The 24,343-nt window shown below is 40.8% G+C and overlaps 1 protein-coding gene across 9 annotated transcripts in view; it reads left to right on the plus strand.

Annotated features, from left to right (window-relative positions):
- ZMYND8 (zinc finger MYND-type containing 8) overlaps positions 1–24,343 on the plus strand; it is a 167,879-nt gene that overhangs the window by 781 nt on the left and 142,755 nt on the right. For 2 of the 9 annotated variants that reach the window (XR_009763393.1, XR_009763398.1), the window contains exons 1-2: positions 140–469; positions 2,198–2,241. Coding sequence is in view for 2 of the 9 variants with exons in the window: in XM_061631385.1 (XP_061487369.1) it covers positions 2,234–2,241 (8 nt within the window). In the remaining 7 variants the exon portion in view is untranslated. The other 7 variants (XR_009763399.1, XR_009763401.1, XM_061631385.1 and 4 more) reach the window with 7 other exon arrangements.

The raw sequence follows: 24,343 nt of genomic DNA on the forward strand, positions 1-24,343 counted from the left end.
CCATTCATGGCCCTTCGGAGGTGGGAACTGCTTAGAGTCTATCAACCTGTGATCGTTGGCTCTGTGCTTGTAGTGTAGACAACATCCTCTGAGGAATTTTAAGTAAGAAGAAAGAGCATCAGGTATTGGGTGCGCGGGGTGGGGGAGGAAGTGTTTCACCGGAGCTCATGTGGTTAAAAACTCTTAAAATATGCGGTGTTGGCATGATCGTACCACTGAGACAAGGCTCTTTCTGAAGAAAAGGATGCACAGCCCCAGCATCCTGAGAGGGAGGCATGTTTTATCAAAAATTGAACTTTTGTGGGCCTTACTTTGGAGTAAAAGCCCATAGGGATTGGGTTGCAAGTCCTATGTGTGTTCAGGCCTGAAGCGGCTCAAAGAGAGAACCTCATAGCTCAGCAGCACAACACGTGTTTTTCGTGGGAAAGTTTCCTCGTTTAATACCAAGCACCTTCAGCATAAATCTAAGGTAACTTGCTGGGCTGGGTAATGGTAGATCTTTTCCTAAGATCCTGGAGAGCCACTACCGGTTAAAGAAGTAGACCACCACAGTGCGTTAGGTGAGCTACTTTCATCTGCTCACATGGCTTTGTCTTTGTAGGCCTGATTTACACTTATTTATTCTAAATCTTTTTGTCTGCTTTTAAATCTGGATTTCCAAAGCAGATTGCACAATAATAATTGAAAACACACAAATAACACAGACAAACAAGAAATGCTTCCACAAATAAGGGTTCCCTTTCTTTATTTTTACTTCTATGTGGAATCTGCAATAAAATGTTGCAGTGTGGAGTGCTTCTATCACATTTTCAGATGGCCATGCTCACTTTCAGGATCAGAGCCAGCCCTGTCATTAGGCAGAGTTAGGCAATTGCCTCAGGCAGTAGATACTGGAGGACAGCATGGGAACCTCCCCCCCTCTGCTGTTCCTCTTGAGCCATCTGACCATTCTATTCTGTTGGAGGTCAAAGCTATGTGTGCCACAGGCCTATCATGCTCCCCTAAAGTAGCCTGCTATCCACAGGTGTACTGGAGGATAAGCAGTAAAAATAAATCAGGAATAATTTCTGTATGACATTGCATTGTTTATTTAATAAATTTATATCTCACCTCTCCAAGGAAATGTGAATAGCAGCTGTAGGATGAACTGCATACTTTATAAACAACAGGCTCTAAAGTTGAATATATTTATTTACATGACATTTTTCTGATGCATGCATTCAGAGCATGCATAGACATCATGTGTAGTGTAACTGACAGGGTGGACTCCAGAGTATAAACCTATTTCATGTCAGTAAGGCCCCACTCATACGGTGGGTTACATTCCAGACCCCTGCCTAAAAGCGAAACCCTCCAAACCCGGAACTCCATCAATAAAATGGTGCCCGATGTCCGAAAAGCGCTGTAAAAGCAGAACAAGCGCCGTGTGAGTGGGGCCTTACTCTAATTTTAGCTGCCGTATTAGCAGAACGCCGAAAAGCGGGGCCCTACTGTATTTCTTGTTATGACATCAGTGTTTTTATCATACAAGTCCATTTCTTTATGTTTCACAAAGTAAAGGTGACCTAAGAAAGACCTTCAGTATAGCTTGAGCCATTTCATCTGTTATGGATTATTTATTTATTTATTTAAATAGTATGCCTTGCCTTTCTGTGATAAAATCAAACTCAAGGGCTCTTATAAATAAAAATATAAAGCACAAGAAAATGGAAAGTAATCTTAACAATGACAGAAAATAAATAGCAGTTCAAATAAACTGCATCATAAAAACCAGATCATCAACATCAGACTAAAAATGTATAATCAGAAGTTCTGCGTTTTTTTAAAAATTGCCTACTAGAGTCCATAAGCAACGAAGAGGGAAACCTCTTGCAAGGATGTACTATAGTTTACACGCTGCAGAAATGCTTCTGAATAGTCTGTTCTGCTCCTACATTCCTTTGGATTTTGATTAGTTTCATATGGGAAAGAATGAAATTAATGAGGAACCACAAACAGAAAAAAATGCAGGGACAAATACTGTGATCGTCTTCTATTTTGAAGATAACAGTATTTTGTGTTGTTTCTGCACTGTTCTGAATATTAGTAGCTAATACTATATCATAAGCAAAACATGGAGAAGATAACAAGTTATGCTGATTTGTTTTCCCCCCTGCATCTTCAATCTAAAGCCAAATTTATCTGGTCTCTTTTTCAGAGCTGTAAAAGAAGGCCACTCAAGAACTTGGTTGTCATGATGGGGTAAGTATAGTTGACCTCAAATTGCCGGGACTAATACACTGAATTTGGTGTAACAAATATTAACAAGATTTGGCAATCAAACTGAAGTGCTGCCAACTGATTTTGGGATCAGCCTGGTTTGCTCTAGTGCTTTAAACAGCAGCTTTATCTATAGAAATTGAAAGGTGGAGCTTTTCTAAGCATGATGACAAGTAAACTTGCTATTGTTTGTAGAACAAGCTGCTGTTAAAATGCTCACAAGAAGAGGCCAGGAAGAATGTTGACAAGCCTTAATCCCTAAGGCCACAAAGCATCTTACCAAAGAATTTTCTTGAAATGAGTGAGGCTCTATAATACCATTAGGAATTTGCGTAACTTAACTTTTTTTTGCCAGATTAGCATGGTAGGAAATTCTTTCTCCTGTAACAGCCTGGTCTAGGAAACCTGTAGTAGTATAATTACGCTTCTTTGGTACAGGTGGTACATGAGGAACCTTTGGCTCTCCAGATGTTGCTGAACTACGACTCTCATCAGCCCTAGCCCAGCAAGTATGGCCAGTGATGATGGGAGTTGTAGTTCAGTAACATCTGAAGGACCAAAGGTTCCCCACAGCTGGTAGAGGCAGTAAATTGTTGTAAGCCATAATGTTTTATTTTTAAAAAATGAATATGGAGAGAGAAATGTTTAATAAATGCAATTCTTGTTCTAATATTCAGCAATGCGTTTAAGTTGATATGCAGTAGGGCAGCAGAATTAAACCTCTGCCTCTTTTCCTTGGATTGTTGTAAGGCAAAAAGTTCCACACATGCTTATTCCAATGTACATGTGCTATTTTATGCCATTTTACCATATCTCTCCAGTTTTGAGGTGTACAACTTGTGCAATTCTAATATGCATGTATTGAATTGCATATGATATGTTGACATACAAAGGAGAAACATGGAGAGAGCATGTGGATATGATCCCACTGTCCCTGTATGTATTGACTTATATTTGATTTATACATTTTATACATCTTGGTGAGTGACTAGGGCAGCCTTTCCCAACCAGTGTGCCTCCAGATGTTGTTGGACCACAACTCCCATCAGCCTCAGCCAGCATTGCCAATGGCTGAGGCTGATGAGAGTTGTGGTCCAACAACATCTGGAGGCACACTGTTTGGGAAAGGCTGGACTAGGGACTCTGTGATTTGAACAAATTAGTTACTATGTCTTCTTGTTGGGACAAGGTCAGCTATAATCAGGTCAATATAACCAATGTAGAAACACATTTGATAGGTAATAGTAAAAGAGTTCTGCATATATTACAGAAATACATAAGCATTACCAAGCCATCCTATATTCCAATTACATGGTGGTGGTGAAGTGTGCTGTTCTTCCTCCTATGTGCTACCCACAACTCCTCCCCATTTCAGTCATCGTGCCAGAATGTCTTAACAGGTTCAATGGCTGTACTGACAGATGATATATCTATCAATATATCTGAACAGAGTTTTTTATTTAATATAACTCATTTATTTAGGGCATGTAAAAAGGCTATGAAAAAGTGAATGACATTTTTTGCTGGATAGGAACTTTTTGTACATATAGAGAACAGTGCACATGATCTGCCAAAGTGTCAAGTTAACAGATGATATGTTTAGTGCTTGATAAATTGTCCCTTTGATGGGTAGTAAAATAAACTTTTCATATTAGCTAATCAGAGATAGACGTTTCAGATGAACGCATTAATCTGTGGTAGACATTTCACAGATAAATGTGATCAGGCTGAACCCAGGGGGAAAGACTTCCTCAAGATCTAATTAAGAGGATGTGATTGAACAGGCTTAATTACAAACAGGATTGCTTAAAGTGACCTCTTAATATTTGTGACGTTTCATCCATATGTTTTGTCAAAGACTGTTTGTAAATATGGCAAAATGTGAGCAACTATGTTCCACTATTATGGTTTCTCTTTAGTCTAATGGACTGATGCCACAAAAGCTTCACTATAATTTCCATACGTCATAATAAAGTGAGATATTTTCTTAAACATTGTTGCTGTTGAAATTGTCAGAGATGTCCACCCAAAGTTCTGTGTGTATGTTTTAATGTCTCCATTATTCAGATACTGCATTGATTTAGGAGATACCATTTTTCTCTTAGGAATACTGTTTTTGGATGCACTTGTTTAAATAGGCTAGAGACAGTCCCAATGCAAATGTAAATACACTTAAGTTTAAGCCACTTAACATTGGTTGGAGTATGGTTGTTTTATTTTAATATTATTATTATTCAGTCATTTGTATTTTTGCAAGGGTTTTGTGAAATATACTTATGATTAAAAGATATTTAACATGCCCTTTTTACCAATATTTTAATATTTACAGAAGTAAAGAAATTTAATATTTAATCTTTTAAAGGTGGTGGATAAATCTAAGTGACAAGTCTTCCTTTTATGCCTTTTTCATACACATAAGTTTTGTCTTTGTGATGTCTTGTCCTTTTAGCCTGTATATTAGAGATGGGTAATTTGTTTATATATAAAGAAATAACAGGAAAGTACCCATAGAGTAAAAACTCTTTCTGTCATATGAGGGCGGTGGGAGACTAGAAGCTAGTTCAGACATGCAGAAGGTCACAGGCTCAATCCCCTGGCATCTCTAGGTAGGGCTGGGAGTAACTCTTGCCTGAAACCCTGGAGAACGGTTGCCAATCAGTGTAGACAATACTGAGCTACATGAACCAATGGTTTGATTCAGTACAGGGCAGTTTCCTGTGTTTCCAGGAAACCTTGTTTCCTGTTACTTGAACTACTCATGATGAACTTCAGGCTCACACACTTGTCCCTTCTCTCTTCTCTTCCATTCTCAGAAGGAAGAGATGAGGAATATGCATTTTCATTTTAAGGAAGTCACAGTTCCATGAGATGTCTGAACTTCGGGGGAACTGTGGTTAGCTTTAACTCTAGCTGGCAAGAACAAACAGGATCTGACACCCTTAACAGGAGTTTAACTAACTAAAGCTCATTGAGTTCAGACATCACAGGGAACTGTGATTTGTTTCTTGCCCACACAAAGGAGGAGAGGAATGAGCATACAAGCCTGAGGCTCATAACAGCTCATATTTATTGCAGGAAGCCATAGTTTCTAGTTACATCTTAACTGGGCCTAGATGGAACTTGTGTTAAAATAAGATTCCTGGTTAGTGTTAGCCAGAGCTTGGAAGTAACTCGTTACAAATAATGAGTTACTTGTAATTCATTACTTTTTAAAGTAACGAGTGGGTAACTTCATTACATTTTGTTAGTAATAGAACGACTAGTAATTTCCCTACTTTTTAGCAGCAACAGTAACGCTTCCGATGTTACGTTTGGACGTTACTTGGGGGGGAACAGGGGAAGTCTTCTGCTCCTGTGATTGGTGGACAAAACACATGTGCTACACACTGGGCTTGTGCATAGCATTGCTCTTCCCTCGTGCTCTGTGTTAGGAGGCATGAGGAAGGAAGCAGAGAGCCAGACCGCGCCGGAGGGCAAGGATGAAGGAGGGGAAGGCAGCAGCAGCAGCAAAATAGAGGTGTGTGTTACCCTTTCGGGCCCGCTTGCCCTGCTGCCCCCTCTGCTCGCCGTGCCGCTAGCTCTCCTCCACACCACCAGCCCCTCCTGCAGAGATTTTGTTTTATTCCTGCACCCCTAAACAACCACCGAGATGGGGAGGAAAAGAAGCTCTCAGCAGCTATGCCAGCGACGACTTAAGAAAGGCGTGTGTGTGTGAGAGAGAGAGAAGGCGCGAGCGCACCTCTCTCTCGGTGAAACAGGTTGTGGCTCCGCCTGCAGCTTTCTGGACTGATACTCCTGTTCCTCTTCTTTGCCATGCTGATCCCACTACCGCCATGGCGCGGACACTCCCAAGGTGGCCGACTGAGGAAGGAGAGAGGACGGAAGGAAGGGGAATGAGTCAGGTGCTTGGCGCCGGCAACACCCACTCGTCATCCTCATCGTTGCCCTGTTCCTCTCTCTCTCGGTATTTCTGTCTGGTCGGCTGCAGGGCCGTTCAGAGACAGGTGCGGAGGCGGTGGTGGCTTCCTAAGCAATTGCCCCCACTCCTCCCTCCTTCTCCTTTTCATCAGGAAAGAACTGGCTGAGGTGGCTATGACTGCTGGAAGCAAAACCTCCCTTCACCTCAACAACAGCAGAGCCTCCTCAGAGGGGCCAACTGGCCTCGTTATTCTTTTATTTTCCCCTCCCTTTTTTCTCTCCTGGCTACAACGGCTCTTACTGCCACGGTCTGGATGTCAGCCAACCCTTTGCTCTCCCCAAGCGCCCGCCCCACCGCCCACCGAGAGAGAGTCTCAAGCAAGAAGCCTACAGAAGGTGTACTAACGAGTACAATATACCAAACATAAGAAATAACAGACACAATCACATGATGAAAATATTGGCTCTTCCACGCAGTCGCCAAACACACACGTGCAAGTGAAATGGTGAAATCTTTTATTTAAACTGTAGTGGCCTTGTAGGAGTTGCTGCGTGGAAGTGTTTCTCTGCCCACTCCTCCCAAAGAGTACAGTGCATAAGCCCACCTGTACTGGTAGTGTTAAAAATGGATTTGGTCAGCTCTTTCTTTCCCCCTCCCGAAATCTGAGCTGTCCTGCCTAATGGTATTCTGAGATAAGGGATGTTTTTAGGATGCTGACTTGTGCTGGGAAGACATAAAAGACTAAAATAAGGAATGCTTATTTTAAAATATTTTATTTTATTATAAAATGTATATGCTGTCTTTTAAAAAAGGTTTTGGCCACGGGTGATTACATCATGTTAAAAAGAAAATACAAGTCATAAAATGCAACATTAAATCTAGGCAATAAATAGAAACATAAGAATAAATCAAGAGGTATCTCTGTGAAATGTTAAAAGCCAGTGTCATTCATATATGTGGGGTTTGTTTGTAATCTTTTTTTGTAATGGTACTATTATGCAGTACTGTCGCCTCTTTTCCCTCCCTTTTTTTTTGGTGCTGGCACCTTTAGCATTTTTATCAAGGTATGAATATCGGCACCTTATTTTTAGCAAACAAACAAAAAGCTGTGTGTGTATATACACACATACAGATATATATATAAATATGACAGAATTGTCAACCTCAAACCCATCTCCGTTCTTCACAGTTCTGTCCTTACTTCATCTAATAGAAATATCAATAGAGATTATTTGATGGATGAATGCTTTTTGTCATTAATTTTGAAAAATGCCTTTTTCCATCACAGCCCCTCAAAAATAACGTATTTATTCTACATGATCATAGGATGACACAACTCTAATAAAATCACCAAAGATTTTTGTGGTACTAAAGGCACCAACACACTTACTGTGGTGGAACCTTTTTCTAGGAAAGAGCCTGTGTCATATGCTGCTAGTCTACACTCCTAAACACACACACTAAACGGTAAAGATGGGATAAGTTTGGACTGGAGCTAACTGTATAAATACAGAAACATAATTGTTTTCGAGTGCAGATACCGCTGTCAGTGCCATAAATGATTTCTGTGTAGGGCAGTGACACTGGCAGCATGCTGTGTAGATGAAATAATACCAGCATAAACTTGCAGAAGGGGAAATTAATCAAAGTGCTTTGCAACACATTTTCTCATGATGTGTGTGTGTGTGTGTTACCCTTTCCAGCCCACTTGCCCTGCTGCCCCCCACTCATCCTGCTGCTCCTCAGCCTGCTCGTCCTGCCACCCCTCTGCTTGTCCTGTCACCCCCGCTCATCCTGCCACCCCCTCCTGCTCGCCCCCCCTCATCCTCCCCCCTTTCACTCACATACACACACACACACATGCACACACACACGAGAGAGTTCACATATCCCTCTCTCAGCCCAAGTGCATCTCTTCCTCTCACACCTCACATACATATACTCTCACCCTCTCTCACACACAGAGAACATGCGTCCATCTCTACCTCTCTTTCCCAAGTGCATCTCTCTCTCCCACAAATACATGGGCACCCGCAGGGATGGGGGGGGCAAAGAAAGACATTGTAGAGCAGGCTGATTTCTCACAAAAACGGAGAAGAATCTTACCTGTACACTTTGTCTCATGTTCTAAAAATGCTAGAAACTTGCTTTTTAAAAAATGAAAGCAAGGAGCCAGGGAATTATGGTTCCCTCTGGGGGCACCAATGAAGGCTTTCAGGGGCATTAAGGTGCTCATGTGTACCAGGTTGGGGACCCCTGCACTAAGGCATGTATTAGAAATAGTTATTTGGATTTTGCTCTTCTCCAGATTTTGTGGCATAACTCAAAGTTAAAAAAACTATACCAAAATGTGTAACTTTTAAAAAAGCATTTTAAGATAAAAGATGCTTAAATGCATACCGTGAGATAAAATACATATTTAAATATGTGGGTAAATACAAATTCAAATATGAATTTTTGCATAGATCAATGTGGAAATGGACTATGAATGAGAACATGCAAAATTGATGCAGACTGGAAAGAGACTGATCCATCCATCTCTGTTTGCCAAGGAAACAAAGTCATCAGTATTCAGCAGAGGAATATCAAAATATGAATATTCTTGAACATATCTGCAACAAAAACCTCATCAAAATAAATTATTTTCCCAAGTGATTAAAATGAAGGCTTTCTCAGACCCCATTATGTACTTCTGGAAATTCTGAGATTTTAGTAACAATAAGAAACTATAAAGAAATAATTCTATTTCAAAGTTAAATGAATTATAAATCAAAATATTCTACAAAATCAAAATAACATATTATAAATCATGCTATAAACCCCATCCCAAACACACACTATTTGCTCTTAGATGTAGTTTTAAAAGTAACAAAATGAAGAAATGTTTCTATGCTGATCATACCAAACGTAAGTCTTTGTTGTATTGTGCATATTCTGCTCTTAGGTGTTGTTGTTGTTATGTGCCTTCAAGTTGATTATGACTTATAGTGACCCTATGAATCAGTGACCTCCAATAGCATCTATCATGAACCACCCTGTTCAGATCTTGTAAGTTCAGGTCTCTGGCTTCCTTTATGGAATCAATCCATTTCTTGTTTGGTCTTCCTCTTTTTCTACTACCTTCTGTTTTTCCCAGCATTATTGTCTTTTCTGGTGAATCATGTCTTCTCATGATGTGTCCAAAGTATGATAACCTCAGTTTCATCATTTTAGCTTCTAGTGACAGTTCTGGTTTAATTTGTTCTAACACACAATTATTCATCTTTTTCACGGTCCATGGTATGCGCAAAGCTGTCCTCCAACACCACATTTCAAATGAGTTGATTTTTCTCTTACCTGTTTTTTCATTGTCCAACTTTCACATCTATACATAGAGATAGGGAATACCATGGTCTGAATGATCCTGACTTTAGTGTTCAGTGATACATCTTTGCATTTGAGGACCTTTTCTAGTTCTGTCATAGCTGCCCTCCCCAGTCCTAGCCTTCTTCTGATTCCTTGACTATTGTCTCCAATCCTTGACAAGTTCAATGTCCTCATTGTCAACTTTACAGTTACATAAATCTTCTGTTATCATTATTTTAGTCTTCTTGACATTCAGCTGTAGTCCTGCTTTTGTGCTTTCCTCTTTAACTTTCATTATCATCATGGTCTGTGGGTGGGGAGGAGGTGACAAGGGAGGAGGTGGAGAGTGAGACAGGGTGGAGTGGAGAAAACAATTGTTTAAAAAAATGGAGTGGAGGGGAAAAGGAGCCAGAGGGCAAGAACCTGGATAAAGGAGGAAAAGGAGGCAGCAGCAGAATGGAGATAAAGAAATGTGGAGGTGAAAGATGACAACGTGTGTGTGTGTATGCGTGTTTGCATTTGGCACACAACATGGCCTCCACCACCCTCTCTGGCTACTGTGCTGCATTTGCAGTATTTTAACTTTTTTGTATCTCAGGGAAAAATGTTTACTTGGGTGAGTGTCCCTTAGTTGGTGGCAGGGCAGGGTCCGGGAGGTGGTTAAGTGAGAGAGATGATGCTGGCTGGCTGAACGGGGGGGGGGGTTGCACTTGGTTTGACGTGCAAAGATCTGAGTAGTGGCCTGTGCCTCCCTCCCCACCTCCCTTACCAACAGCTATCATGGATAAAAAGAATTATTCTACTACCTCTGTATGTGTGTGTTTATTTTTAATGTTGTTTTAGGCTGCTTACATGTGCAGCAGCCAAGGCCAACACCTTGTAGGTGTTTTTTTTAAAAAAGTAACTGAAATGTAACTGTAGTGATTGTACAACCTCTGTGAAATCTGCAGTTTCTTCTTCCCTTCCCTTGGTGTCTTAACCATGGTTTAGCAACAAAGGAAATAGAAGGGAGAGGGAATAGGTAAGCCCACAGCCCACTCCCAATTCCTTAACATACTTAGACCTATTTAGTTTGCAGATACAAACTATGAAAGAATGTTATCTCTGAAAGAGAATATGCATATAAGGGGAAACAAACAGATAGAAGAGCCTCTAGTCTCCTGACCATTCTCACATCTGCACTAGACTATTGCGGGTTATATATTTTCACTGCTATAATTGGCTTGTGTAAGGAGTATGCAACTGAATTCACTCTGGGACTAAAATGTGGAATGATAATAGGTAGAGTAGAATTCCCTCCATTTTAATTTAGTCACAGGTGACATCTGTTTGAAATTCTTCTGAGATTTTTATGCTTCAGACTCAGTCAGTCCACTGCATTCTTTGCAACATGCAAGGGGAGGGAGCAGATTTTTTATGAGATTATTCTGGCCACTCCCTGCTGCAAACCATCTTGGTGAGATCGTCAGTGCAGTGCTCCTCACCTCACCACATAGCATCAGTTGCTAAAGGAAACAAACCGGAAAGATCTCTAAACTCTTTGTGTATATCTAAAAATCCATGCTAATATGAAATATATTCTGTTAAACTTTATGGCCACAAGAACGTTTATTTCTTCAAAAATTAGTTATTTGTGATCTCTCGTAATTGAATATAGGAGTTGAGAACTGATGTGGGCTTGTATTTGGCTGCACTTGCTGGAGAAACTGCTTCCATTTCATTTTCTAAATAGCCTGCACCCATTCAGTTGATTTTTTTTAAAAAGCTGAAGTATACAGCTTTCAAAATCAAAACCAAAACTACATAATTTGTCTGCACCATTTATTATGTACATATGTATGCTTATGTTCTCAATAGTGTCATACTAATTGGCATTGCTTTCAGTTTATTCTAACTTTGTTTTGTTTGTTGTTGTTATGTGCCTTCAAGTCTATTATGACTTATGGCAACCCTATGAATCAGTGACCTTCAAGAGCATCTGTCATGAACCACCCTGCTCAGATCTTGTAAGTTCAGGTCTGTGGCTTCCTTTATGGAATCAATCTATCTCTTGTTTGGCCTTCCTCTTTTTCTACTCCCTTCTGTTTTTCCCAGCATTATTGTCTTTTCTAGTGAATCATGTCTTCTCATTATGTGTTTTTGTTTTAATTGGCTTGTTTGTTTTACATTTGTTTTAATTGGCTTGTTTTCAGTTAATTCCAAAGTTATTTTCATTTTGTTGAAAAAGAGTAGTAAGAGGTCATTTAAAGGATGTGAAAAGACTTTAATGAACCAGATCATTGGGTTCTGCTTGTCATTTCAACTATAAATCACTCTTTTAGTTGGCTCTTAAAGGTGCTTTCTTGGAAGTCAGCACTACTGAACTTAGCAGAACTTCTTTCCCCTGTCACAATTCTTAGAATTGTAGCTTCTGTCTCCTAATATTTACACTTAGTTTTAGGCCCACAGAAATGCAGCCACACACACAGTTTTCCTACCATCCACCCAATCTTGTCTTGTCCTTGAAAACACAGAGTACTCTGCTCCTTCTCCGAGTCCAATGATGGCCTTTCCTGAGATTAACATTTTTGATAAGCAGTTGTTTACATCTTGTGTCAATGAACCACTCCTATTTTAGAATTGTCATATTTTCTCAGAATTCAAACTGAAAAGTACTGTTAGAAAAACACAATTCTTCTCTGATATTCTGGTGGTATTTCAGTTTGGAAAGCAGTTTGCAAGTGCTGCAGGCACTCATTAGATAGTGCCCATGAGATTGGTGACAGAATTTCTACCCTCAGTTCCCTTCCACATTATGACTATAATCAGAGTTTGGCCTGCAAAGAGGAGCCTTGTGTGGGAGATGAAACTGACTAGTAAGACAAAGTGTAGAATATGCCCCTTCTACCTTACCTTGAAAATGTAGCTGCGCAAAGGGTATCTGCACTCTGTACTTCAGACAAATCATTTACAGTGGGAGCAAACACTGTGATCCCTGAACTTGAACTAACATTTGCAGGAAGGGATTCTGAGGAACTAAGACAAATAGTGGTAACGAGAGAGGAAGTTCTAAGCTTAATGGATAATATAAAAACTGACAAATCACCGGGCTCGGATGGCATCCACCCGAGAGTTCTCAAAGAACTCAAAGGTGAAATTGCTGATCTGCTAACTAAAATATGTAACTTGTCCCTTGGGTCCTCCTCCGTGCCTGAGGACTGGAAAGTGGCAAATGTAACGCCAATCTTCAAAAAGGGATCCAGAGGGGATCCCGGAAATTACAGGCCAGTTAGCTTAACTTCTGTCCCTGGAAAACTGGTAGAAAGTATTATTAAAGCTAGATTAACTAAGCACATAGAAGAACAAGCCTTGCTGAAGCAGAGCCAGCATGGCTTCTGCAAGGGAAAGTCCTGTCTCAGTAACGTATTAGAATTCTTTGAGAGTGTCAACAAGCATATAGATAGAGGTGATCCAGTGGACATAGTGTACTTAGACTTTCAAAAAGCATTTGACAAGGTACCTCACCAAAGGCTTCTGAGGAAGCTTAGCAGTCATGGAATAAGAGGAGAGGTCCTCTTGTGGATAAGGAATTGGTTAAGAAGCAGAAAGCAGAGAGTAGGAATAAACGGACAGTTCTCCCAATGGAGGGCTGTAGAAAGTGGAGTCCCTCAAGGATCGGTATTGGGACCTGTACTTTTCAACTTGTTCACTAATGACCTAGAATTAGGAGTGAGCAGTGAAGTGGCCAAGTTTGCTGACGACACTAAATTGTTCAGGGTTGTTAAAACAAAAAGGGATTGCGAAGAGCTCCAAAAAGACCTCTCCAAACTGAGTGAATGGGCGGAAAAATGGCAAATGCAATTCAATATAAACAAGTGTAAAATTATGCATATTGGAGCAAAAAATCTGAATTTCACATATACGCTCATGGGGTCTGAACTGGCGGTGACCGACCAGGAGAGAGACCTCGGGGTTGTAGTGGACAGCACGATGAAAATGTCGACCCAGTGTGCGGCAGCTGTGAAAAAGGCAAATTCCATGCTAGCAATAATTAGGAAAGGTATTGAAAAAACAGCCGATATCATAATGCCGTTGTATAAATCTATGGTGCGACCGCATTTGGAATACTGTGTACAGTTCTGGTCGCCTCATCTCAGAAAGGGTATTATAGAGTTGGAAAAGGTTCAGAAGAGGGCAACCAGAATGATCAAGGGGATGGAGCGACTCCCTTACGAGGAAAGGTTGCAGCATTTGGGGCTTTTTAGTTTAGAGAAAAGGCGGGTCAGAGGAGACATGATAGAAGTGTATAAAATTATGCATGGCATTGAGAAAGTGGATAGAGAAAAGTTCTTCTCCCTCTCTCATAATACTAGAACTCGTGGACATTCAAAGAAGCTGAATGTTGGAAGATTCAGGACAGACAAAAGGAAGTACTTCTTTACTCAGCGCATAGTTAAACTATGGAATTTGCTCCCACAAGATGCAGTAATGGCCACCAGCTTGGATGGCTTTAAAAGAAGATTAGACAAATTCATGGAGGACAGGGCTATCAATGGCTACTAGCCATGATGGCTGTGCTCTGCCACCCTAGTCAGCGGCAGTATGCTTCTGAAAACCAGTTGCCGGAAGCCTCAGGAGGAGAGAGTGTTCTTGCACTCGGGTCCTGCTTGCGGGCTTCCCCCAGGCACCTGGTTGGCCACTGTGAGAACAGGATGCTGGACTAGATGGGCCACTGGCCTGATCCAGCAGGCTCTTCTTATGTTCTTATGTTCTTATGTTCCTGTATTAGTGTAAATAGGGTAAGTGCTGGTTGTATAGGAGATACATGGTAAGTAGAATGAAAGAGGAAGGGGGAGTGAATGGGCAGTAGAATGCTGGATGATTGGCTGAATGTTTAAAATGGCTGACAGTATAAAAGGAAGTATGACAGGTAAATCTGGATGAATATGAAGTGGATGTGAGGTGGACGTGGGTGGACTGGAGTGGGTTGTTTTGGTGGGTTTGAGAGAGTTGTTTGTCAGGAGAGCGTGGAGAAGGAGGGGGGTGGAGTTCGGATTAGTATTAGATAAAACCATATGCTTATGTGCCTTATGAAGAAATCTTGTTAATCTTGTTCTCTATGTTACTTAATAAATACTTAATTTGGTTTACCAGAGGCCTGAACCTTGGCTGGGGTTTCACAGACCAGAAGGGAGGGTGAGGTAAATAACCAAGGCTGAAGAGTGGCAAATGGTGCCAGCGGGTGAAGGGAAGAATATAACACCACAAGTATTCAGAGCAAACCAGAATTATAAGCAGTCTGAGTAAATCAAAGGGATTGGGAGAGCTTAAGCACGCAGTCACAGAGGTAACCTAATTGAGGGAGACTCAGGCAGAGTCTCTAGGAATACTGGTTATAGGACGTGACTGGTGGTGCTGCCTAGCAGGGGGATCTGTTGAGATCTATGCTAGAGCAGAGAGGGAAACCATAAAAAAGGACAGTCCAGACTGGTGGAGTCCCTGGTGGTGCCTAGAGACAGGCAGTAACCACGAGCAGGTAGGAACCTGACAGGGAGAGCCAGGGAAGGGCGTCACACAAACACTATCCAGTTTTGTGGGGAGAAAGTGGGACAACACCCTACCTGCTCCCTCAATGGTTACTCCTCCATCTATTTGTCATGCCTGAGCCAGGATAACTCTTAGATGAAGATCCCAGTGAGACAAAGTATGAATACCTTATCATGGTATTTCTTGGCTCCAGCACTACCCCAGATATATCCAGCATCTCCAGAGAAGCGACACCAGGCCCGTCTGCAGCAGAGAACCTGGAAGGATCTGTGGACAAGTTACCTGATTCATTTGCAACACTTCCCTGGCCTGTGGAATTAAAGAGGGAGGTCAAACTACCTCCCAGCCCCAGGGAACACTGGCAGCACAAGCTATCAGCCAGCCATTAATGGAATGTATCTCTCAAGGCCTAAGACAGGAGTGGGAAACCTTCAGCCCAGGGGCCAAATGTAGCCCTCCAGGCCTCTCTGCCTGGCCTTCAGAACTCTCCCTAGGCCACACCCCTCCCTCACCCCACTTTACGTTCTTGAGTGTTTTTGACTGGATGGAATGTGTCCTTGAATTCTGATATTGCCTCTTGCTTATCTGGCTGCAGGATAGAGGTGCGTGTGTGTAGAAACTAGCCTACTGTACAAAGGTAAAATTTATGTCCATTGCTCTGCTCACTTCTGTTTTAGGGTTGTGCAGGGGAAGGGAGAATTCCACCTTGTGGTTTTTCCCATTACAGTGTTGCAAGAACACCTGCACTTGGCTGACTTTCTGTTCTCCTAAAGATACAGGATCAGTCTCAGGCCCTGAGCCTGGCAACCCTATTCTGTTTATGGCCCTGCCTCCACTGGTATGCAGCCCTTGGAAGATTGCCTAGGAGGGAATGTGGCCCTAAGTTTGAACAGGGTTCCCCATCCCTGGCCTGGAAGAACCAGGTTCCTCAGGAGTAAAGGTTCTCCTCAGAAGCAGGGAACCTTGAAGGCTGGGCTAACAAGTAGCAGCTGGGTCTGGGTGACTAGACTATATAAGCTCCCAACTGACGACTGCTAGTTGCTGGAACAATGCTGGTCATTTGCTCTGTTCAAGGTGCTTCCTGTTCTGGCTGTCTTCTGCTAATGTCTTGCTCTTGGAAACCTGTCTACTGCTGGATTACTCTGCTGTGTATGACCTTAGCTTTATCTCATGACTCTGCCCATCTCTGGACTTCTTCACTGTGCTTGATCTTGGGTTAAGACCCTGTGTTTCTGGATTGTCCTGTTATCCATTTACTACCTTGAATCTTCAGAATCTAGCCAACCTGCTTTCCTGGGGATGTTGCTTTCCCCTTTCCTCTGGCTCAGGTATCAAGCCCAGACTGTATAATTACATGTGGCTACATGATTTTGCCTTTGACATGGGTCTTACAGGAGTATCACACAAAGGTTGAATTGCAGTAGGTGCACTTTTTGAACTGATTACTTGAACACGCTTTATAAGAATTAATTTTTTTCTGCACCTTGGAATATGGTATTTCCCTGTCTTATAGTTTAGTAAGGATATGCTCTACACTTTGGTTGTTGTTGTTGTTATGTGCCTTCAAGTCGATTACGACTTATGGCGACTCTATGAATCAGCAACCTCCAAGAGCATCTGTCATGAACCACCCTGCTCAGATCTTCTAAGTTCAGGTCTGTGGCTTCCTTGATGGAATCAATCCATCTCTTGTTTGGCCTTCCTCTTTTTCTACTCCCTTCTGTTTTTCCCAGCATTATTGTCTTTTCTAGGAAATCTTTGGAAATCTTCTAAATAATTGTATTGCAGTAGGGACCTCTTTGCACACATATATATTGCCAATGACTGCTCTGTTTAGCTGTTAATCCTATACACATCTAGGTCTCTTTGGGTTACCTGTGGCTATACAGCTCTGCTTCAGACTGATATTTCAGGAATATGTAGAACTACAGGCTTTGCTGATTTTTTTTTTTTAATTTGTTGAGAATAAGGAAACACACAAGGGGGTGCTATGTTTCTATAAACATGGAAGGAGAAACAAGAAGTAGCTATATTACACCCTGCTCTGTTCCTCTACATGGATCACCCTTCTGTTCCCTTTTCTTAGTTAAGTATGCGATACACTAGCTAATGGAGAACATGATAAAAGCTGACGCATAAAGAACAACTATTTAATAACATTTATGGCACAAGTATCTGTGGTATTTAGCTTAAGTGGTACTCTCAGACCCATTGAAGTCAATGGACAAGTCAGTTCATGACTAACTTAACTCCATTGGCTTCAGTGGGTCTGCTCTGGGTATCACTTAGTTGGTTATAACAGTCTGTACTTGGAAATGACTTAAGACTATAGCTAGGGTTTAATTTAATTACTACTTACAGTAAATCTGAAACGCCCTATCCAGGAAGAATTTGTGATATACAAGAGTGAGCTTGTATTTTCCCAGTCTAACTTGGGTGAGCAGCCTCTTTGCTTCCAAGAAAGGATTGAAGTTAAATTGAATTCAGTAGAGCTTACTTCCAAATAAATGTTTTCAGGTCTGAGGTGTTTGAAAAACCTTTCAGGATAGATAAGTCTTAATAGCCGAAGACAGCAATCCTAACAGCTCTTATGTGGGAATAAGCTCCACTGAATTCAGTAGGACTTACTTCTGTGTAGATGTGGCTAGAATTGCAGCGTAATTCTGTTCGTGCAACACTGGGTACCTGTAAGTGCCAATGCAAGCTTTGGGATAGAAGAGAAGGAGAAACTTGAAGCTGAAGAAAGATGCAATTGCTAGCATATTTCTTAAGCAGTTCTGTTGTGCAGCTGGAGCTATGACAATTTCCAATTTAGAGAGACAACTACAAAAGATTAGCAGCCCACAAATATTTTAGTTAGCTGTCCAGCCTGTATAAACGTATATGTTCCAGGATGGCAGCAATGGGCCTAGCAAACTTTTCACTTGGAAAGATTTTTTACTTGTTCTAAAGCAGCAGACAGCTAGAAGAGTAAATTAATTAACCAATGCCATACCTTTGAAGTTTAAGCAGGCAAGGGCCTTTTTTTTACTTTCTTTGAGGCTTAAGTGGTTAGTTAATTTGCTGTGACAATTCTCAGTGTATTCTTTTATTTTCATAATTTAGCTATAGAGGAATTTTTTTTGGTAGTGTTCATTACCATTGCTTGGTAGCAATTGCCATCCAAAAGAGTTTTCCTGCATTACATCCCTGCTCCCTCTCACTTCATCTGTTCAAAGAGAACCAATCTCATAAACAAGGTTTAGGTTTTTTCGCATAAATATCAGGACAGCTATTAAGCATTAACAAATTATGTAGTAATTTACAAATTATGCCATGAGAGGCATATGGGTTTACAGGGAATAAAGCCAGGAACATGAATCAAGCTGAAATGGATATATTTGATTAAACTTACAGATAAATAATGGCCAATTAATGCTAAGTTTCTTCCTGCCAGTAGAGTGGCTGGTATTTTTTGTTCGGCAACGGCAGCAGGAGCTCCCGACTAACAAAACAACTGTGCCGTGTAGTTACTTGCAGACTGCTGTGGCAATTCTTGTCAGATAGTATTTGCCTGGGGCTTAAGCATAAGCATCTAGAAAATTTTGTTGTCAGTAGTAAAGATGAGCACTTTTTACACTCTCACTCTGGGCTGAACTACAAAGAATTGCTGCAGACCAGTGTCTTGGACTGCTGGCTGTAGTGAATACTTCTGATACAATCTCTCTCCGAAACTGTCTATTTTCCCTGGATGCCAGTCCATCACGTGGGTAGCTAGGAGAAAAGTGGCTAGGAGAAGCAAGTAGTGAGGGGAAAGCAGTGAGAGGCAGAAAGGTTTGACATCCCATACTTGGCTTGCAATTGCTTCTCCATCCTGCCACTTTACCAGGACCTGTGTTGGTTGTGGCTTATCACTGCAACATTTGTTTTGGTGCGCATATAGTGGATCATGATCAGTGTAGTGGCATAACAGCTATTGTGTCCAGTGCTGCCTGCTCATCCTTTATTTAAAGACTCAAGGCAGATTTCCACATTTTAAAAACAATACTAAACATTAAAACCTATATGTGAGATGATGCTAGCTACATCCTTTTAGCCCCATCTCTCCTTGCTCCTGTTTTTGAGAATTAAATCATGCCATGCTCAATAGCCTTTCGAGTCCCAGTAAGAAAGTCTGCTCTCTGTGGCTGAATTAGGAGCAAACATTCCTGCTGATTTTCAATGCACTGGATAGTGGCAGATTTCACCATAGCTCAACCATATCTTCTTGTCTCCTTTACAAGTATTGTCTTCTTTGACAGAGACTAAGTGTTAGTTTTTCAGCATGCTAATGGTCCAGAAAACCCAAAAGGTGATAAAACTTTCCAGATGTAACTCAGCCGGTGCTTCATGCTTGTCACCAAAACAATATGTATTCCTAAAATAGCACATTACTGCACATCACACACAGTATAAAAAAGGATCCATGTCAGTAAAACTTTTGCGTTGGCTAATAGATTTGCCCTTGTCATTTTTTCTTCATACATAGCCATCACTGGGTTAGTATTTCTCAAAACCCTTGAGGAATCCAGAATCCAGTGCTGCCTTAATGCAAAAGTGGCCATGATACTCTTAGTACTTTGGGAATATCATGCCACTGAGCCACAATACATTTCAAATAGGGGGAAGGTTGCTTGTTTGAAGATGCCTGTCTGTCTACTCATGGAAATAGTGATTTGTATTGAAAAATACATCAAAGAGAAGAGGTTTCCAGAGTAGCCTGCTTTTTGATGTTATGCATTTTATGTGGGGGTGCTTTTAAACAAGCTACCCCCCCAACTAAAATTGACATGGTACAAGAAGTGTGGGACTTCACCATATTAGTTCCTGTGGGTTATAACTTGCTATTACATATACTATAGCAGAAGACAAGATAGAACCACAGCAGTCCTTTAGTAATGGCATCAATTTTATTTGAAATATTTTTATTAACATCTTATATAATTTACAGAAATACAAACAATAGACAGGAAACATGGAAAGAGACAAATGCAGTCATATAAGAACTAGACATTTGGGAACTGGCAAACAAAAGATTAATCATTGTCCCAAAATGGACCCTCATAAATGGCCATGTGTACTGGGAGGATGGCTCCGTAGATCATGGGCATTAATAAATTGAGTGAAGGGAAACCATATAAGTTCAAATTCATGTTTTTTGACTCGACCTTGTGCTTTTCAGATCTGCACAGTTAGCTTCTCAGCCAATGCCACTGTCCGTACTTGACCATACCATAAGTTTAAGGAGAGTCACTACAGTGTAGTGATGGCATCAACTTTGTTAGCAAGTTAGAATGCTTGTGAGAAAAAGCCTCATCAGAAAGACTTTCACATCATGTAACACACTTGCTGCAAACAATACGCGTTTACTAGCGCTTTTGTTTAAATTGTCTTGTTGCAAGATGAAGAATGTGCAGCTTTTGCTAGAATAAATAATCTGAGCCATAAGAATGACAAAAATATTGTTCAAATAGGCAAAAAAATGCACATGTTTGAGCTCCAGCTCCTCTGTATGCTAGGAAAACTGGTTCATCTCACATGATTCAGATGGCTGGTCTGCCTGAGCTGTAGTTAAAAATATTCTTTTCAGGCAGGGTTAATAGTTTGACTGGGAACAATTCCAGAAATGCGTAAGTTCTAACCCAGCCATTGATCTGTTTGAAACATGAGATTCAGTGGATGGAGTCTAGGCAGCTTTCAGTTGAGTCTGCTATATATTTCAGGGCAATAATATCGCTGTCTGTAGGCAATTGTATCAGACCCTGTAACCAAACCTTATTAAAATGTAGCTGGAGGAGTCTGTACCAATGGAAGACAATAAGTATTCAGAATCTTTAAAAAAAAAAAAAAACAGGAATGGGCTCTTGTTTAAAGGCAAATGCATACTTGCAAAAAATATTTCAGCATAGCTAACACAGAGCAGTGGCTTGATTTTTTACATATTGTCAAGCTAATGCCCAGAGATGTCTGTATACTAATGCCCAGAGTATGGGAAACAAACAGGACAAATTTGAACTCTTAATATAGGAGGGTAAATGCCACTTGATAGCTATAACTTAAATTTGGTGGGATGACTCCCATGACTGGACTACAGCAATTGAAGGATATAACTTGTTCAAAAAGAACAGAAGGAATAGAAAGAGAGGTGGAGTTGCACTATATGTTAATATATATATATATCCTTGCACAGAAATACAGGAGGGTAAGCTTGATAGCCCTAGCATCTGGATTAAAATTAATGGGGCAAGGAATAAAAGGAACACTGTGGTCTACTATTGACCACCCAATAAAGGAGAAGACGAAGATGAAACTTTTGAAAAGTAAATTGTCAATGTTTCAAGGAAGCATGATGTAACAATAATGGGGGGGCTTCAGTTAACTCAATATCTGTTGGGAGAAATTCTGCCAAACACGGCCTCTCCAAGAAATTTCTGACTTGTGTTGCTGATAACTTTCTCCTACAAAAGGTGGAGGAAGGAACTAGAGGATCAGCTATTCTTGACTTGATTCTAACAAATAGAGATGACTTAGTGGATGAAGTGGCAGCTATGGGAACTCTGGGGAAAGTGACCATGTTAAACTTGAGTTCTTGATTTTAAAGGAAGCAAAAGCTGAGTGTAGCCATATGTGTACCCTGGACTTCAGGAAAGCTGATTTTAATAAACTTAGAATGATGATAAGTAAGGTTCCATGCCAGCGACCCTAATGAGAAAAGGAGTCCAAGATGGGTGGGAGTTTCTAAAACAGGAAATTCTAAAGGCACGATTGCAAACAATTCCAGCAAGGAAAAAAGGTGGTAGAGAGTAGAAGAAGCCAATGTAGCTTCACAAAACTCTTAAAGATGACCTGGGGCGGGAAAAGGACACATACAGGAAGTGGAAGGAAGGCAAGGCCACAACAGAAGAGTACAGACAGGTAGCATGGAATTTCAGGGCTAGTGTCGGGAAGGCTAAAGCTGAGAATGAGCTGAGGTTAGCAAGGGATTCTAAAAACAAACAAAAAAAAGTTTCTTCAGGAATATGAATATTAAAAGACAGCAAAAAAAGTGGTGGTTCAGCTACTCAGTGATGATGGCAAAATGGTAACGGATGACAAACAAAGGCAGATGTGCTCAATTCCTACTTCTCAGTCTTCTCCTAAAAGACGGTCTATGACACATACACACCCAGCAAATGTGAAGTACAAGTTGAAGGGGCAGGATTGCAGCTTGAGATTGATACACAAATGGTCATTGAATGCCTATTTACTTTGAACAAGTTCATACCTTCAGGACTGGATGAACTGCATCCTAGAGTAATGAAGGAGCTGGCTGAAGAACTCTCAGAACCACTGTCTATTATTATCTTTGCGAAATCATGGTGGGTGGGTGACATGCTGGATAACTGGAGGAGGGCTAATGTTGTCCCTCTCTTTTAAAAATCTCATAAAGGAGGAACCTGGGAACTACAGACCAGTCAGTCTGACATCAATCCCTGGGAAAATTCTGGAGCAGATTATAAAGTGTAAAGTCTGTAAGCACCTTGATTGAAAACAATGCAGTGATTACTAAAAGCTGACATGAATTTGTCAAGAACAAATGCTGACAGACTAATCTTATCTCATTTTTTTGGTCAGTTAACCTTCCTGGTAGATTATGGGAATGCTGTGGACATAATATAGTTTGAGTTCAGCAAAGCTTTTGACAAAGTGCCCCATGATATTCTGATAACAAGCCAGCTAAATGTAGGTTGGATGAAACAACCATCAGGTGGATCCACAATTGGCAACAGAATCGTACTCAAAGAGTGCTTATCAGTACTTCCTTTTCCACTCCCAAGACCAACTTGAGGTAGCTGAAAATTAATATGGTCTACCAGTCACAAAATGGTGGTGTAGGGGCAGAGCCAGTCACAAAAAGAAGAGAGAGTTTGGCATAATCTACTGATACCTAATTCATCTTTGAAAATTGCTAAATTCTTTGCCACAGCATTTTCCTGGTGACAAGGAGTTCCATAGTTTACCTTTCCTCAAGCTAAATAGAGAAATTTGCTTTAGAAGTATTTTGACTCAGCCTCTGCATTTTTGGTAAAAATACTTGGAGAAGCATGTGATAGTGCAAAAGGAAATATGCATCCACTTGGATCAGCAAATTCTGTCTATGTCCTGTAATTTCTTCTCCTCCTTTAACACTCAATTTGTATCTTATTGGAGGGAGGAACAAGAGGACAGAGAAACACATAGTTCTTTCTAACCTTTATATTTATCTATATTGATATCACTGTCTGGCCAGGTCACTTAGTGGTTCACAATGAGCAGCTACTTTTCAAAGTCCCTTGGTTCAGAAAAAAGAGAGCTGCCCATAGACATCCATGGAGAAAGTAAAGAATTATGTGTAGCTGGAACTGGGCTCTAGTGTCTCCACCCTCCCCTCAGAAAAACTCAGCAGTTCATTGAGGGCTGAGCGTGTTCAGTGGGGATAGAATGCTGGCTGACTGTTTGAGGGGAGCCGCCCTGGGCTCCTATTGGGAGGAAGGGTGGGATATAAATAAATACATACATACTTACTAGGTAGAGGGTGTGGAACATAGTGTGTTATTTTATTTATTTTAAAATTGTATACAGCTTTTCATTTAAAAATCACAAAGTTGTGTACAGTACAATGTAAATACTGCAATAAAAGTAAGACCTATACAATAATAATAGCAATGGTAAATCCAAAGCAAACAGATTAAGAACAGCCTGGTATTAATTGCCAGCAAATGCTTAGTAGAATAAATGAGTTTTCAGCAGGTGCCTAAATATCATCAGTGTGAGTGCCTGCCGTAATGCATACGGGAGATGGTTTCATTAAGAGGCCACCACAGTATAAAAACAACAACTCTCTTCCTGGTTATTGCAAGATGGCTCTCTGCTTGTGATTGCATAACAACACTGTTCACAATTTTGTTTCACTTCTTATTTTATTAGCAGTGTGGGATTACTACAGTACTCCAATACATGGATCCTTATCCACAAAAGTAGGCTTATGACTTTATGCAAGAATCTCTGTACATTTACTTATGCAATAGAAGCTTAGTTGAGAGGTCCCAGAAGAGAGTGTAAGTGTTTAGAAAGGGAGGTCTAAAGGGTTCGCAAAGTTTCTACCTCTAGGGCCTGCTTGAGATGGCTGGAAATTATTTAGCTCACCAGTAAAAGAAATGGTGGTGCAGGGGCAGAGCCAGTCACAACATGGTGGCAGATGGAAGCAGAGTTTGGCATAATCAGGTGGCAGTTACAGACATAACTTTCTGTTGATAT

Source organism: Rhineura floridana, chromosome 6 (assembly GCF_030035675.1).
Source record: "Rhineura floridana isolate rRhiFlo1 chromosome 6, rRhiFlo1.hap2, whole genome shotgun sequence".
NCBI classification, from domain to species: domain Eukaryota; kingdom Metazoa; phylum Chordata; class Lepidosauria; order Squamata; family Rhineuridae; genus Rhineura; species Rhineura floridana.